Genomic DNA, 18587 nt, shown 5'->3' on the forward strand with positions numbered 1-18587 from the left:
ACCTACAGAACACTCATGAGAACTTCTTTGTAGACTATATTCTTTGTCCTATCAGTTGGTTTACCGTTCTCATCTTCGATCAGAAGCCTAAGACCTTTCCGCGAAGTAGCCCGTGACACCGCGACATAGAGCTGACCATGAGAGAACACAGGGTTCCGCAAATAAACACAAATCTTAGAAAGTGTCTGCCCTTGGCTCTTGTTTATGGTCATGCTATAACACAAACGGACGGGGAACTGGCAGCGGCGCAATGTAAATGGCCATTTAGAGTCAACAGAATTGAGAACAATCCTTGGAATGCAGACCCGGTTGCCTTTGTGCGACCCTGTAATTATTTCTGCTTCTAGCACTCTTTCGCCTAGCCGCACAACTAACAACTGAGTGCCATTGCAGAGGCCTAATGATTGGTTGATATTTCTCACAATCATAACAGGAACACCAACTTTCAGGTCCAGCTGATGGTGAGGAAAATTATTAGGTTTCACTGGGTGAAGAAATTCTGGAGGACATAGTAATTCTGCATCAGAAACATGGTCAGCTGACTTTGATATGGAGTCACAACTTAGATACCTCCTAGAACAGCCAGGCACACAGGTGAAAACAGCATCATTGATTTCATCGATGACTGAATTTGTTGGACACATAATTGCACGGTCTGCAAGGTACTGAGCAGAAGAATAGTTGAAGAAAAAAGACTCATAAACACTCTCTATTGATGCATCTACGTTGGAGGAGGTAGGACGCAGAATAAGATCATCAGGAATTGTTATCCAAGAACCAGAATCTTCTCCATCTCTTGCATGCCCTGGGATGTCACCATTACCAACATCTAATATCCATTGCGAAAAAATAGAAAGCTCTTCACGCTCAAAACATGATAAACCAGGTCGATTGAGGCGCATATTCTCTTTTAAACTCAGCACGCTGACATGCATGACGCCAAAGCGGTGACGCAATAAGAGATGCATCGATAATTTCATTCCTCGAACCCCCCTCAATCACCGGAAGAGTTTGACGGAAATCACCTCCAAGCACAACAGTTTTTCCACCAAAAGGAAGAGACGACTTACTGGCATCATTGCAAGAGAGGACATCTCTTAAAGTACGATCAAGAGCTTCAAAACAATAGCGGCTTGTCATTGGAGCTTCATCCTAGAGAATCAAACTGGTTTCCTCAAGTAATAAAGCCATACTGGAACCACTTGAAATATTACACTGAGATTTATTTGTGGCATCTATCGGAATCCGGAAGCGGGAACGCGCAGTCCTACCATTAGGCAATAATAAAGAAGCTACTCCAGAAGATGCAACGGCAAGAACAACCCGACGCTCCGACCGGAGCACTGTAACAACACAGTTCCAGAGAAATGTTTTTCCAGTTCCACCATTACCAGAAACGAAAAAGATTTTTGGTGTTTGCTTGTCAACTGAATGCATAATTTGACCAAAAACAATGCGTTGACCAGAGTTTAACTGTGCACGCATAGACTCTCCTTGGACCTGCAAATCATGTACATCAGACTGTGTCTCCTCAGCTATCAGTCTGTTGTAAGATCCTCTATTCACTGGCAGACAGCGTGGAGATATGTTAAATGAAGCAAGCGAAGACCCATTTTTAGCGAATATAATTGACAACTCCTTCAGTAACTCATCTTGGATGTAAACATCAGGCACAACATATCCTCCAAGAGAAGTACTAATTCTATAAGATATATCCTCAGCCATGCTAGACCAGAACCGATCAAACAGAGTATTACCGTTGATAACCTCACAATACAGCAAAACCGTCATGAACAGGTGCCTCAGCTGAAAAGGAGTTGCCCATACAATGGCTTCCTCGAATAGATTGAACCACTCATTGTCATCACCCACAAGTCCTCGAGCCTAGCAAGCTTGCTTGAACGTATCGTGCAATGTTCCATTGTACCTGCGGAGATCCTCAAAACAAGTGGCCCCAGTGACAACCAATAGCAGCATACGCATGAAGAATAGTTCTCCACAGCTTGGATGTACATGGTATATTCTTCCAATCTTGCTACTAATCTTCCTCTTCTCAACCCTCTTGTTCCACACCCTATTGGGAGCATCCCAAACCCAAGAAGTAGGGAAGTCCAAATAGGTCAACGACCTGGCATCCAAGTGGTTTTGATTAGCCGCAAACCATTCAGTCAGCATCGTTTTGTAACGAAGCGAATTCTCCACTAAAGAAACCAAAGGATCATCTTCATGAAAAATGACTCTGTTCATGCCGGGCAAGTGCACAACAAGGCGCTCAACAGAAGGCTGCCTACCTTGGATATCATATCCAAACATGCGCCAACAGGCCTCACATGCCGAGAGATATCTGCAAAAGAAAGAAAAAACAGTGCATATGATATACCAAGGAAGAAACCAATAAATAGATGCATAAGATAAGCAAACCTAAGAACAAGGAAAATTGACACGAACCTACACTTAACAAACTCCTCTATTTCATTTCTACCACAAGATATAGTAGGACCAGCAGATGTCACAGAATTAGACTGAGTCTCAAACCGAACACGGGCAACATCAGGTCCCTTTGTAACATATTTAAAAGGTACTTCAATAAATTGGTTTTTCTACCATTCTACATTAATATGGGCCTGGAACCTTTTTAGCAACCCTAGGTTATAAGGAACAACCCATTTGTTGGTAAGCTTGACAGCGCCCTTGTTCCTAAGAACAAAACGACCGTCATCTCGCCGACGATAAACAGGGAAACCTTTGTCATCTACCAACGTTTCATCATTATAAGCCTTAGGAAAACGCTTAGAACAAATTCCTTCTTTCATGCAAGGGCATCTCTTGTTTAAATCACCACAGGGACCATGCACCATGAATTCGTCTACAAGAACATAACCTAAGGGGTCCTTCTCAGGATCCAGAAGTTCAGCAGAAATAAAACCATCAATCAGCGCGGAAGAAGGTTCCTGGGTATTTTTTTCAGCCATATGAGAGTATGTGTATGTGGTAGACCCCTTTTCTGAAATTCCACAACATATAAATCTGTAAAGGAGATAACACCAGTGCAAACAAATAAGATGGAAATAATATATAAAAAACCGAAGAAAACAGTAAGGCCCATAGACATGAGAGAGGCCCATAGAACAGTCGACAGATACATTGGACTGAAAGGAAGAAGATAAAGTAATACAAAGAAGGCCTCACATGCTTTGATAGGCCCAAAGAGATTACCATTATTCACATCGGCAAGGAACTCATTATATTTCATATGGAAAACCCGTGTAACAATATATGGCCGATCCGATGGAGACTGTCCAGGCTCTAAGGACAAAGCATCAGTAATCTCTTGCCACTTAGGATTACATGTGAAAGTAATAAAAAGATCCGGCGCACCATGTACCCGAGAGATAGCCATACCATCATGGTAATTTTGAACCATATATCGAGGACCACTAGTAAAGCTAGAATGAAGTATGTACTCAACACCAATATTTTTTTCCAGTAGAACTACCTTCACCCATGGCATCTGTGATCCCCTGATACGTCTTAGAACAAAGGGTCTTTTGATTTAAAAAATGATAAGCTAGCCTGCCTGCCTCAACACAAGAATAAGCGTTGACAATAATTTGCTGGCTAAGCCGGCCACAACATGTGTAAGGATTAGGCTCATGCTGTCGATAGTAGAAGTAGTATGCATAGTATTCCATCATAGACACCTCGTCCCGAGGCGACAAACCAGTTTCATCTAGCGTGGAAGATGAAGAAGAGGAAGGTGCAGAGACCTGTCGTGATGTCATTTGACCAGACAAATAAGACCGGTTAACATATTTAATCCCCAGATGGAAGCCCTTGTCAGCATATGGAAAAAGCAGCGGATATTGCAGAGCCATAAGAGAAGGGTTTAAAGGAGGCACACGCCTTAGTTCATGCGAGTTAGTCTCAACGATGACATCAAAACGATTCACCTCAGGCGTCAAATCACCAACTATCAAAGCAGCAACCTCACAAGCAGTCGGGCCATAAAAACGGGTTCCATGTGATCCACCTTCATCACCGAAAAATCTGATGGTAACATTTTCAGACCTAGGAGACTGTAACCTTCGTCGAGCAAATCTGAACTGCCCAACCAAATGGTTGTGATGATCAAGCATTTCAGTAAGCTCTTTAACAATTAGCGGATCAGCTGATTCAGTGCAGCTGCCTTCAGCGATATCTTCCTGCCCAAACAGATCAAGACGTTTCTGGACTTCATCACCAGAATCTATTATATAGAGCTGTGCAAACTTTGGAGGATCTGTTTCATGGGGCAAAAGAGAACCAATCCGATGGTAAGCTGAACCACACATCTTGAAAATATAGGGAGCACCTCCAGAATTAACAGATCTATCAATGTCAGCACCCATAGACGTGAAAGCAAACAGGGAATTATAATGCCTAATAAGGCGATAGAAATGAGTAGAAGCGGAGCCACAACTAAAAGAAAGCAACTCCTTAAGAGGAGAAGGCCAATCGTTAAAACGTGGCAACGACACTTTTCCACGAAGACAACAACGGGAGAAAACCGGCAACCGGCCTTTTCCAATAGACGATCTTTTACACCGTTCAAAGAACCAGAACAGCGCGCCGCATCTCTCACACCGATAAGCAGGAGCACCGTAGTATGAACGCTCAGGCGCCAAAGCTACAAAAGACAACCAGAAGGAAATAATGAAACAAACAAATAGGTACACGAAAAGAAGGACAAAATGTAACGAAAGGAATCTATCGCCAACCTTTGAACAAGGCAATACGCTTGTCGGTAATGGCGGACCATCGAGAGGAACTACATAAAAGAAACCAGTAAGAGAACACCAAATGAGTAGGCAGAAATTAGAAAATGAACAACAAAGAGAAACAACATAAGAGATGAGAAGAACAGACCTCTGGCTCTTTTACGCTGGAAGGCGTGAAGGACCAACCTTCTACGACGATTGACCAACGTTTGTTTACCATCAGCAAATGGTAGAGGAAACACTGCAAAGCAAGATTCGAAAAAGCGTAGAAACATTTAACAATAGCACATGTCATACAAATATTAGAAACAGCAGGAGAAGAAACAAACCTACCAGATGGCGTCGGGTAACCAGTCACTAACGAACATGCAGGCCCAAGAACATAGGGCACATCCGGTATGACAACAGATTGAAAAGCAGAATCAACTGACAGCAGCCCAGCAGGAGAAGAAGAAGGACTGAAATGAGGCAACACAGCAGAAGAGGCTCTATAGTGCACTGGAAGGCGAGATGACAAGGCAGTAGGCACCAAAGAAGTAGGAGCAGGCATTGACATGCTAACCGAAGAATCCCCTGCTAAAAAAATAAGCACAAACAATTAGAAAAGCAATGTAATAAATCAAAGAATAAAAAACCAACAAATCAAGAGAGCACGCCGGAAGTACAGACAAACACTTTCGCCAGTCAACAAACAACATAGATAAAAAGGGCCAGTATCTCTGAAAAAAGTGCTATTCGCACAAAAATTCTCCAAAGAGAAAAGTTTTTATTGTTAGCTCACCAACAGCATGTAGATGTAGCGACAAAATTCTGGTTTTCTTGAAGGAAGCGGCACTAAACCATAATAAAACCTCGAAGTAAAGGAACATCTTAATTTACACACATATGATAAGCGGCAACGGGGAAAAGCCTCAGAACCAACAAAACTAAATCTACAACTTTGTACATGACATTATCAGCCACAGATCTGAACAAAAACAACCAGAACCCTTTGTCTACCAACTATAGCATTTCCAGAAGTGTAAATACCGCGACACACATACAGCCTTAGAAGAAGAACATGCAATTACCAAAACTAAAGCTATAGCTTTCTACTGTCGAACAATGCGTTCGTCCATATAGAGCACAACCTTGTCAACCACAACTGTCAGCTGGAGCAAGCAAAACCCTTCAATTGCTCACATAGCATTTGTCCAGGTTTGAATACTGTGGCACACAGAGAGTTAGATAAGTGAATCAACATAGTAAAAAAACTACAGCAACATCACATGTATCCAATGCTGCCTCAGTTCTGGACTGTAGCATCGCTAAACCGCCTTACACATATCTAGCTATCCCTCTCTCAGTAAAGAAAATATCAAAACAACTGCTACAACCAGTAATAAATAAGACCCACATGCACCTCCCAAGTTGGATGGGAAGACTCACGTCATCAGGCGGTAGAATTGAAATGATTCAACCTCTGTCCTTCACTGCTGAAGTCGTGAGCTACAATTGCAACCTATTATCGATATGTTGAGCTCTACTAAAGCAAGTACCGACACGCAGGGAGAAGCAAGGTTTATGGTGATAACACGCAAACCACCCACCCCAAAACATTTTGTACACTGCTGAACAACAGGGGGTTAATATGGAACAGATATAAATGGGTTTGACGTGCTTTCATACCACTTCATCATAAATTCCTCGTTTGGCTAGCGTTCCGGGATAGACAAAACACCAATGATAATATGACCAAGAAATGCTAGCAAAAGGATAGAGGATACGACCAGTGTGTAACCCTCGAACCCATACACCATATAACTCTTCACTGCAAGCAGGCTACATAGGTCTGAAAAAAGCTAGATCTAGACAATACTGCTGCCACTACAAACAATCTCAAGCAGTTCGTCTGAATCACCACCAAAACCACAACATCCAAAACTTGGATTATCTGTGTTACTGCATGTCTGATAGACCTATCGAAGAACAGCTACAATAAGGTGTTTAACTGCAAATACGTTGAGACCTCTACCCCCATAGCCTCCCCTGGTCTATAATTCCAACCCCACCCCCATATAACGCATCCGATCATAAAAAGGCAGAAACAACTCTATCCTAATACGTAGAAATGTATATTAATCAAAAAAACCATCACATGTATCCTGAAAAACTGATGTGTGAACTACAGAATAAAATTCTCCTATGACAAAACTTTCTGTTACTAAGCTAAGAACCCCATGTACCTGTACTGAAAACATGATGGTCCTGATAAAGGAAGTCACACTAAACCATACTAAAACTTGCAAACTAACAAACAGCTGAATGCACATATATGTATTGGTTGGCTGCAGAGGTAAAGCCAACAGTCAAGCAAAACTAAGCCATACCCTTCTACTGACAAACAATTCATAGTTGTCGACCATGGTTCTCACCTCAAGCAAGCAAGACCCCTATTCCACTCAGTGCAACACTTGTAAACCTATGAATATGGTAGCACACATACATTCCAGATAACTGAATAAGCGAAAACAGAATGGTTATGATAAAGAAAATCACACTAAATCATAGTAAAACTTGAAAACTAACAGACAACTGAATGCACACATATGTATTGCTTGGCTGCGGAGAAAAGACCAGCAGTCAACAAAAATTATGCCATAACCTTTTACTGACGAACAATTCATTCGTTCATCTACGACACAACGCCGGCTGCCATGGTTCTCACCTAAAGCAAAGAAGACCCCCATTCCACTCATTACAACACTTGTAAAGCCATGAATATGGTAGGACACATACATTCAACATAACTGAATAAGCAAGATTTAACAAACGTACTGATGTGCCGACTGAAAAAACACTGAAAGCTGACGGTAATAAATAAATATTCTACAAACGGAAGGTGATTCATTAATCGATGGAATCTAAAAGACATACCGTCCGATAGAACGGGACGTTTACCCATCCTAATTTCGCGACGCCGGCGCGCAAGAGCAGTAGATGCAGATACGGAAGAATCAGCGGCAACATGACCTGCACATTGCACCAAAGTATCACCAAAGAAAGAACATAAGAAGCACACATAACTAAGCAACAAACAAAGGAGAGAACCAAGAAATCAAAAATGGCAGCAAAAACAAAGGAATCTAACAGTAAATATTACCAGAAACAGAGGACCCTAACAGAGGGACAGAAGCCATGGGCGACCCAATAAGGGCAGAAGACTGAGCAGAGTAGAAACGCGCTGAAGATCGACGGACCGAATCCCCGCCGGACGGCAGCGGAACCACAGGAGAGCCCATCCGCCCGCGACCAACCCGGCCACCACGGCGGCGGCGGCCAGCGGGAAAAGCATCTGCAGCAGGCGGGCCTCCAACAACATGAGGAACAGCGCCATTGCTAGCAGGCAAGAGCGCAGGCCGCCGGCCCGATTGACGGGGCATGGAAAACCAGTTGGAGTTGAAGCAGAGCGGACGGAGCAAGGAAAGGAAGGAAGGAGACGCGGCGACAATAAAACAGCACCGGCCACTCCGCACGAACAGATGGAAGCGGGCCCCGCAAGCGAATGACCAGGCGGTGGGGAGAAAGCATTACATACACCAAAAGGGGGCCAACCAATAGGAATCACAGTGGAGGCCGGTAAAAAAGAAGTACAACCTGCCCCCAAAAACGTACACAAAAACAAAGGGACACACAGAATTACACGTGTCAACCAGCATGAGTGCCCAAAAAAAATCCCAAAAAACTGAGAAAAATCGAAATCGTTCACATTTAGTATAGTAGTTATATCATCAAAGTATACATGCGTGAAGAACCATCTTTCTTAGATACCAAGATAATAGGAACAACACATGGGCTCAGAGACTCACGAATGTAACCTTTATCTTGGAGAATCTGAATTTATCGCTAAATATTTTTGGTCTCTTTAGGATTGGTACGATATGGTGCACGGTTGGGCAGCGAAGCTCCTAGAATCAAGTCAATTTGGTGTTCTATCCCACGAATAGGCGGTAATCCAGGTGGAACATCTTTGGAAACACATCAATAAATTCCTGCAAAAGGTTAGCAAGCGCGGGTGGCAAAGAAGGAGGCATATCCTCAAATGAAAACAGAACTTCTTTGCAAATAATAGCATAACATTGAGTAATGTTCACATCAAGTTCAGCAATATCAGATTTGCTAGCAAGCAAACACAGATTTTTCAAACGAATTTCAGTAGCATGGCTCGAATCAGATTTAGTATTAGTCTTATGTGGCACAAAATCTGCAGCAGCAATCTGATTTTCACTCTCATGTTTCTCCTTGTTTTTTACTCTAGTAACTCTAGCAAGATCATATTTTAAAATTTGTTCAGGTGTCATAGGTTTGAGACCAATTTTCTTTCCATCATGCATAAGAGAATATTGATTAGTTTTACCATTATGAACAGATTCTCTATCATATTGCCAAGGTCTACCAAGTAACAAATAACAAGCTTGCATAGGTACAACATCACAATCAACAAAATCAGAATATGTACCAATAGTAAAATGCACACGTGTAGTTCTTGTTACCTTGAGCTTCCGAGAGCTCTCAAACCATTGAATGTAATATGGTTGTGTGCACTGTCTTGTAGGGAGAGAAAACTTCTCCACCATATCAACGCTAGCCAGATTATTACAGCTCCCTCCATCAATGATGATCCGTATAGCTCGCTCTTTTACAACGTCTCTTGTTTGAAACAGATTGTGGTGTTGATCATGCTCAGATTAGCTCAATTGCACGCTCAACACACGATGTGCAACTAGGCTCATGTACTGATCAGTAGTGTCAGCTTCCATTACCTACATCTCTCTCTCAGAATCAGAATTGGCGCCATCACGTGCAGCAATAAGGGCCAATGTATCTTCATCAAAGTCACTTGCAGAATCATATTCTCCATCTTCACGCACCAACATCACATGTTTAGTTCTGCATTCTCTCTCTATGTGTCCAAAGCCCAAGTATTTTGCGACATTGAATGTCGCGCGTCTTCCCCGGGGAGGCCATGAAAGAGGAACTCCGAGGAGGACCATCGAATTGTGGTGGAGTTGCAGCAGGTGATGCTCGTGATGCAGGCGCGGTGTACTTGGAGGTAGTAGGTGTCGGTGCAACTTCACAGATGGTGGCGCTGATTGTCGCGGAGACCATGACGATATACGATCAGCAAAAATATTAGCTCTTCTCCATGGTGGTTGATGATCCTGCACTTCACGTTCACCTTTGCAAGCAAGATGAAACAAGCGAGTAATAGTGTTGTACTCCTTATAATCTAAAATATGTTGAATATCTTTATTCAAACCACCAAAGAAACGTGCAAGCATAGCCTCATTATCCTCTACAATACCCCAGCGAATCATGCCAGTTTGCAATTCTTGATAATAGTCTTCTACATAATTTTTTCCTTGTTCTAAGCGAGACAACTTTTTCAGCAAATCACGTTGATAATGTGGAGGGACAAAACGAGTACGCATAGCAAGTTTTAAACCAACCCAAGTAGTAGGAAAATTAGCATATGAAAGGACACGGATGCCGCATAGAGATGGGGTGAATAGGCGGTTTAAAACTTTTAGGAATATGGCTTAACAAATGTGGAATAAAACTAGCGTTTAATTTGTCAATCATAAAGCCTATATAACTAGAGTTCACCTATGTGCACCAACGACTTACGCTAAGCAATTCAAACAACTATGTGATAGCAATATATATAACTTCAAGCACGAAGGCTATCACAAAGCAAAGTGCATAAGTAAAGAGCTCGGGTATAGGAATAACCGAAGTGACGCGGAGAAATGATGTATCCCGAAGTTCACACTCTTGTGAGTGCTACTCTCCATTGGAGCGGTGTGGAGGACAAGTCACTCCAAATGCACGAGGGCCACCGTATTCTCCTCGATAATTCCCACCAAAAGGGATGTCCGCGATCCACTATGGAACCTTAGGGTGGTCACCGAACCCGCACAAAGCTTGGGGCTATCTCCGCAACTTAATTGGAGGCTTCCAATAAATTGCCACAAAGTCCTTACCCTTGAGGAATCTCTACAACTTAATTAGAGGCCCCAAGAACACCACTAAGCCACAAAGCACAAAGCTTGAGGTAATCTCCATAACTTAATTGGAGGCCCCAAGAACACCACAAAGACCACTAAGCCGTCTAGGGTCCAAAGACCCAAGAGGAACAAGCTCCCGAATTGTATGTCTCACGAACTTTCACCTCCACGTATCACCGCAGAGAAGTCAAACCAATTTACCAAATGCAATGGCAAGAACACCACAAAGATGTTCTCTCTCAAATTCCAACAAAGCTACAAAAACTATTGAGGGAATAAGAGAGGAGTGTGGATTTCTTGCCACCGGGTGGCACTGCCCCCCTCTGACTGTCGTCTGATGGAGCGTTCGAGATTCGTGCTGCCTCCATCCGCATGTGTCGCGATGTGCTTAGCACACGCCGAAACATGCTGGTAATCGATTCAAGTCCTAATCACTAGGTGACGTCTCAGCGAGGAGCAGCAAGACGCAGCGGGTGCCGCGCTGCACCCATCGGCTGTGGCAGTTCACTTTTCATATCATTGAATGTATCCGAATGGCAAAGCTGCTTGCCGCGCTGATGTGCATATACGGTTCCTTTTACTTTTACTTCTACCCATTGTCTGTGCCAATTTACTTTTCAACCATTACATGCGCTGCTTGCCGCGGACTGTCGCCTGCATGCATGGCGCTCACCTATCTAGGTGTATTGCAAGTTTCATGCATGCCTAGCTATCCCGATATACTTGGCAAGCAGCGCATGCAATATATAGCTCTAGTACTAACCAAATCGTGTCCAACATTCCTAACTAGGGTATTAGCACCAAATAGTCACTCAATGTCTGTAATATCCCAGGTTTAGAGGCTATAAAATGAGAGAACACCAAAGCGTGCATTGCATTCATGCATAGAAAATCCGGGAAATTTTCGCGCTTTCAAATAAAACTTACCACAGTAACTGAAGTTTCACTTGACTTGCTGGAACTGAAGTAGATCATCAAGTCAAGCGCTATAAACTTCACTGTGATCTTTGTTAAAACCTTGTTTTGGGTAGAGATGATTTGATCTATGGATTAGGTCAAATGGAATTATATTTACAACAACACATTCTTTAAGAATCAAACCCTAACTTATTAACACTTAAAAGTTAGCAACTACCTTTGTGTGAAAATTAAATTCACTTCTAAACTTATTACCAAATAAGGTAAACCACAGGGTCTGAAGTGCATAAAAGCCACACATTCTTATTTAAATCATAACTTATTAAGTATATGGAATATCATAAAACTAAATCCATTTACATTACGATTTATAGTTCAAACTATTTGAATCAAACTGACTATGAGTATTTTGAAACTCATATGATCATGCCTTGGTGAAATCAAACACCAACTATCCAAATTTGAGGAATAACCTTCAACCTTGATCTTTTGATCAATATTATAATATAAATCCAATCAAATATGATATAGTGACTCATCCATAATAATAAAACTATCCACAAGATATTTAGTAGCAAATGCCACTTGGCTATCCAAAAATAAATCATATGAGAGGATAATCTCTATGCCACATGGGATGAAAATATCTACATGACTTGCATTCCAAGCTTTGCCACCTCATGCTCAAAGGATTGCTATGGATGAGGGCATGACAACCAAGCACCTTACTCATCAAACCAACACAAGAGTCACCACCTATGTGTCATGACACTAGAGCTTGCCCAAGCCTATAAATAGAGACACACCCTTCATCCATTTGCTCATCAAGTACCATGATACATGGGAACAAACACATAGAGCCACTCCATATGAATTAGCTAGGATCAAGATGAAGAAGCTAGGAGGTGGAGGCATACCACAAGAAGAAGGTTTATCAGATTTCCTGAAGAACAAGCTACAGAAGATACCAAGGTAGAATTCCTAGGGAAACCATATATTTAGAGGATCATATCATCATCTCTTGAGTAGGACCTTAGAATATTCCAAGACATTTAGAAGTGAGAGAAGTTATAATACTAATCATAGCCATGCCATAAAAGAATATTAGAGTAGTACTAATCCTAGATGTTTAAGTCAATATTTAATCTTGGAGGTGAGAACCCTATTTCAATCACAATACCTTAGCAAACCAATTCCATGATCATCACAACTTGGTATTTATTATAAACCCTAAGAATCTAGGATGAGTGTGATGAGAGGAATATTAAAAGGGATTAGTGAGGAATGAGTGAATCTTGTCTAATGCATGATTATACCTTGTAAATATAGATGATAAGTTAAACACATATGATTAATAGATCTCATCTATCATATAAAATAATAAGTATATCACCAGTAGTTAACCCCAAACCAATCCTCATGCCTTGTATGGAGGAGTGATGTCATTAAACCTAAACCTTGTTTATCCAAACACTAGAGTAACCCTAGCTAGCCAATAAAACATAATCAAAGCTTATGTTCATATCCTAATTCTTGGTTGTGTATCAATTGGGTGATCACAACTAAAACCCTAGATCACCTTTGCATTTCAATCCAAGTATCACTTTGGATTATAAGTAAAACCCTGCCATGCCTCATGCCTATTTTATATTTCAATTAATGAAGCATCATCAAATTCTTAAACCCTAAGAACTATCATCCACATAAAATCATAACACCATTCCATTTCCTTTACCATTTGTTAAACCCTATCCATAATTGAACTATATGTGCATAATCACTATGGTTAAGCACTAGAAAAAAATAAAATGTGTTCACCATGCACATGTTCTAAACTTCAAATCATTTAAATAGATATGGTTCCTAAATTAAAAAGGGAATTGAAATAAATAACTAAACCATTTATATTTTACTCAAGCCTCATAAGATATCAATTAAATCCTAAACTAAATATTTGTTTAAACAACAAGACAATGCAGTAACCACTATTATCAAGTGATATTGATATTCAAATGTTTTAGAACCTACAAAACAAAACAGAATTCAAATTTGAATTCAAATAACAAATTCAAAATAGAAAATAAAAACAGAAAATAGAAAAAGGAGAAAAAGGAGAGTCTTACCTGGTGGACCTCAGCAGACCGTCGCAGCCCATGAAGCCTACCCAGCAGAAGCCCAAGACGTAGCCCAGCCCAACGGGAAACGGTCCGCGTACCGTTTCGCGATTAAAAAGAAGGTCACCGTCGTCGTCTTCTTCTCCGAGCTCGACACCGCGGCAGAGCCGGTAGACACTGTCCTCGTCGACGATAAGGACGTCCCAGACGCCGCCGAAGCTTCTAGAACTCCTCCCTATATCTCTCGCGTCCGTCTTATCCCTTTTGCATCCAGATTCGTGCCCAGATGAACTTCACAGTCGCCGTCGCATCTCGGCCATTGCCGCCGGTGGAATGACGATATGGACCTCGCCATGCCCTATAAATATGTCCAGCAGCTCCGCCGTAGAACCCTAATCCTTCGCCGCCCATCCATTTCTTCCCAGATCCTCTCTAATCCTTGACTTCTTCCTCGATTGCTCGCCGGTGTTGATCATGGCGCCGACGATAGAGGCCACCCCGGAGCTCACCGTGAGGTCTAGGAGAAGCGCCTGGATGTGTAGAGCATCCTGGCATAGCCGTGCATCCGGGGAAGCCGTGTGGGGGGCGAATTTCGTCGATCCTTTCCACAGCATATCGCCGGTAATGGCGAATCCCAGCTCGCCTCTGTCCACAATCCACCTCGGCGACCATCTGAGAAGCTTCACGGTATGTTTGCGCATCGATTGAGCCCTCTATTGCTTCCTGGCATCAACCGTAGCCGTAGTTCGTGTGCTCGCCGGAGTAAACCGCCGCGGGACATGGTCGCCGGCATAGCTCCGGTGATCCCCTCGCCAAACCAACAACACCATCGTGCTCAGTAGCTCGAGGGGAGTAGGAAAATCTTATTCGCGCATCCCGGGAGGTCATAAATCGGCGGCGTTATTTCCGTCTGGTCGCCGGCGACAAGCCGCCGGCGAAGCTAACGTGGTCAGTTGGCCCCACGCGTGGCTGTTGACTAGTCTTCGCCAGCGTGGCGGTCGACGTGGCCTAGACCCCACCTGTCAGTCTCTGTAGCTAGGGTGTGAACCGGTACCTTTAGATTTTCTGTTTGATTTAAAATCCAGTAAATAACTGAAACTTTGCAAAATCATATAAAATTCATTTCAACTCAGAAAAATTCAAATAATATATCAAAATGCTCACAAAAATAAACTCTATTCAAATAAAATATAAAACAAAAATGTGTGTCAAAACAAAAATCCACTTATTTTTAACTTTGTTAATTATGCCTTTTCATTTATTTTAAAACACAATTTGAATTCAATAAATAATTAAGTTTAAGAAAATCAAATTTTAACTATTCAGTAACTAAGTAAAATGTTAAGATTAATTTTCTTTACCATAAATGCATCCACTTAAATATTAATGGTAATTTATAAAACCCTAGTTCCTAAATTTAAATTTAAATAGAAGTTACCCTAATTATTAATTCTTGTGGAAAATTAATAAAATGTTAAACCATTACTAATTCTAATTCAAAGTAATTAGTAACCACACCTATATTGCCAATCATCATTTTAGGAGTTGTACCATAATTTAGAAACCCTAGTTTCAATTAAGTAAGACCTTGATTCCATTATTTCATGTGATCATTCCACCTTAGAAGCAACTCTAAAACCCTAGTTATGTGTCACATGTGATCATGTGAGATTTACTTGACATATAGAACCCTAATAAGCAACAATTGAATGCATTCTTATGATCCACTAGCATAAAACCAAGTCACATGAGATTATCATTTCATGTCCCTATTCTTAATTAAAGCCTATATGATCCACTAGTGTCACCTAGGTATAAACCCTAACTTGTTAATTGAATTAGTACCATTGATCCCTATTACTATATACCATACCATGAAGATCAACCTCAATCATCCAACCCTAGTAGAACTATAATAATGAACCTAGTACCAACCTTGTGTAGTAATTCACAACACATGCTCTTATCCAACTAAACCCTACTTATAGAGTAATAAACCACTTAGTCTAAGAACCATTAGTGTTGCTTAGTAAAGCCATTGTGTAGCAATAGTAAATCCTAACTCATAGCATCACCTTGACCATTATTCCTTGATATAATCCCTATGATCAACCTTAGTAACAAAACTACCCATACTTGTTGTATATGGATCCATCCAACTTAAGAATCTAACTAGTTCCTATTAGTGAACTAAAGGAATCCAATAATAAACCCTAGAGTTACATAGCTCCTATGTATAGTAGTTCATATTCGTATTTAACTTGTTCTTCAAAAGTTATTCTTTTGAAGTACAAAGGACAATCAAACCTTAGAAGCCTAATCCTTCTTTGAAATACTAAATATTTCTTAAACAACATGTTCTTCAAAAGTTATTCTTTTGAAGTATAGTATAAGTAATCATCAATCATGTTCTGTAGAACTTAAAATTGACAACTGTTCTTTACATATTATTCCACCACTATTCTTTATGTGTATGATTGTTATGACATCTTACATCACTTGGTTATGATGCTAATAAAACCAAACCCTAATAAGAACCTTGTTTGAGAACCATTCTAAAAGTGCAACCAACCCTAAAGAAGCTTTACAACTCATCCATCCCAAATCATCGAGGTTAGGATACGCTCGGGACGATTGCATCTCATACTATGCATTATAGCATCTTTGCCAGTTCTTTAAACATTGTCCTTACCGGACAATGATGGTATTTCAGCATTTGGAGTTCTCACGTATCGAAGCTTTTGCCTGCATAATCTTGCAGTCAAGAAAGGCAAGTTCATCGCTTGCTCATGTCATTTGATTATTTCTATCAAACTATATGCAAAGTACTATACTTATCACTCATGCATTGAAAAGCAAAATATTATTTTCCAATTATGAATATGACTATGTGGTGGGCAATGGAACCATGGTATGTGTTGATATGGTGGAGGTTCCATTGCATGGGTTATATCACCCTAGGATTAATTACCAATGCCGTCCAGTGATTCTAGCGCCGTACATATCGCGTTGACCATAAGATCTATAATGGCTCTGGGAAGTCAGTATCTTTTCCCTTCTGCACGCCAACGGATTGGTAGAGACGGTGGGGTGTTGGAGGCACTGCCGCAATAGGTTGGGATATCCTTTTAAATCCCCATCCATTAGTGATGTTAATCTCTACCATCTATGAGGGATTGTCCGGAGTACACCATGAGTAAAGCCGTATTATCGGGGGATGTCTACTGGAGGTGTACGGTTGGACAAAAGGGTGGGTTTGCAGGGTCGCGGAGAAGGCAGTGATTGGCTTGGACCTTACACCTGGCCCCACACCAAGGAAGTGTGGACGGGAACGATCACCCGGTTGGTATCAAGGATAAGTTCTCTTATGGGAAAAGTAACGCACCTCTGCAGAGGATACTGAATTGTGACTGTCACTCCCTGTTCCGGGAAGGGAACTGCGAACGCGGCAGGAAAGGAACTCCACGAAGTTCTGGTCAACCTGTGAAGACTGACGGGCATAGTTTTCAGAATAAAATAAACCTTTTGAAGAAATATTTATGAAAACTTGCATTGGCCTATGACTTTCTGGTCTATGGCTGTAGCTAGTGCATGATACACATATTTCCTAATATGAACTTGCTGAGTACGCTCGTACTCATTCTATCTCGTTTGAACCCCCTTCTTAGAGCAAGGCACCGAAGGAGAAACTACCGTGGAACTCAAAGACAAAGGAGTCAACTGCAACAAGGTGAAGAAGCAATCAAAGAAGCCAATGGAGTCAACTACTGTATCAACTAGAGTGGAATTTAGACTAGTAATAGAAGGGAACATTTCCCTAATCCTAGCACCTAAGTAACTAGTTGTCTATAGCAAGCCAAGTAGCTCATAATCTTGAGTTAGCAATAAGATAGACTACGAGTCGTTCTTCTGGAGCTTTATTTGAAGTTTTACCTCACTGTAAAGTAGGAGGTTGTGTTGATCTTATGTAAACAGTTCGTGTGTACTTCTATAGACATACCTTGGACTCGCATATGTTTCTGTTGTACCACTCTGAGAGATGTAATATGAGTGGAACAGTGTTTCACTTGTGTTATGTCAACGACTTGTGTACTACACCATGCAGTGGTACGCTGGGTCATCACAGCTGGTATCAGAGCAAATGCTTTGACCCTAGGATTAAAACCTTTTAAAGGAGACCTATAGGTTTGGTAGTGTCTATAGGAAAATATCTTAGCCCAACCAATTATTCTTTTGACTTAAGATGGGTATTCACTTGAGAATAATCCTGACACACTTGAGTCAATCCTTCTAATCCATATTTCTTAAGTAAAGTTAGTTAGTTATCTTGCTTCATTCCAAATAACTATAACACCATTGAAGCTTAAGATAATGGGTGGTAGTAGACCACAGTTGGTATACAATACATGGTAGTCCAAAGAGAGGATACAACCATAAGGAAGATATCCTATTGGAAGAAGTATACCAATGCAAGTTATAGTTAAGTAAGAGTCATTAAAAATGTCAAATGATTGATGTTAAGTAAGGGAGATAAGTTATATAAGGTAGTATATGTCTATGATGAGTCAATCATAGGAGGTAAGGAAGAGTGATAGGAGTTTCATGAGTTTACTTTCAATAATAAACTAGGTACTCATATATGATTAACTTGAGAATCATGGTATGATGGAGTAGAACATCATAAGTACGATAACAAAAGGATGATAATGAGTAGGATTTAGGGAATAGTTCGAAAGCTTAGGCCTTAAAAT

General features: G+C 41.1%; 1 protein-coding gene across 1 annotated transcript; it reads right to left on the bottom strand.

Moving 5' to 3' along the window:
• Positions 1-2: 2 nt before the first annotated feature.
• LOC139838106 (uncharacterized) lies at positions 3-8133 on the bottom strand. The gene is made up of 14 exons (XM_071827458.1): positions 7978-8133; positions 7674-7769; positions 7243-7253; positions 5091-5215; positions 4906-4998; positions 4597-4666; positions 3722-4419; positions 2856-3004; positions 2449-2558; positions 2162-2344; positions 1928-2074; positions 1501-1726; positions 1071-1152; positions 3-829 (listed from the first exon to the last, which is right to left on the bottom strand). Exons 1-14 carry the CDS (start codon positions 8131-8133, stop codon positions 3-5), a joined length of 2973 nt encoding a protein of 990 aa, XP_071683559.1.
• Positions 8134-18587: the final 10454 nt, after the last annotated feature.

The sequence above is a fragment of the Lolium perenne genome, chromosome 3 (genome assembly GCF_019359855.2).
Source record: "Lolium perenne isolate Kyuss_39 chromosome 3, Kyuss_2.0, whole genome shotgun sequence".
Classification (NCBI taxonomy): Eukaryota; Viridiplantae; Streptophyta; class Magnoliopsida; order Poales; family Poaceae; genus Lolium; species Lolium perenne.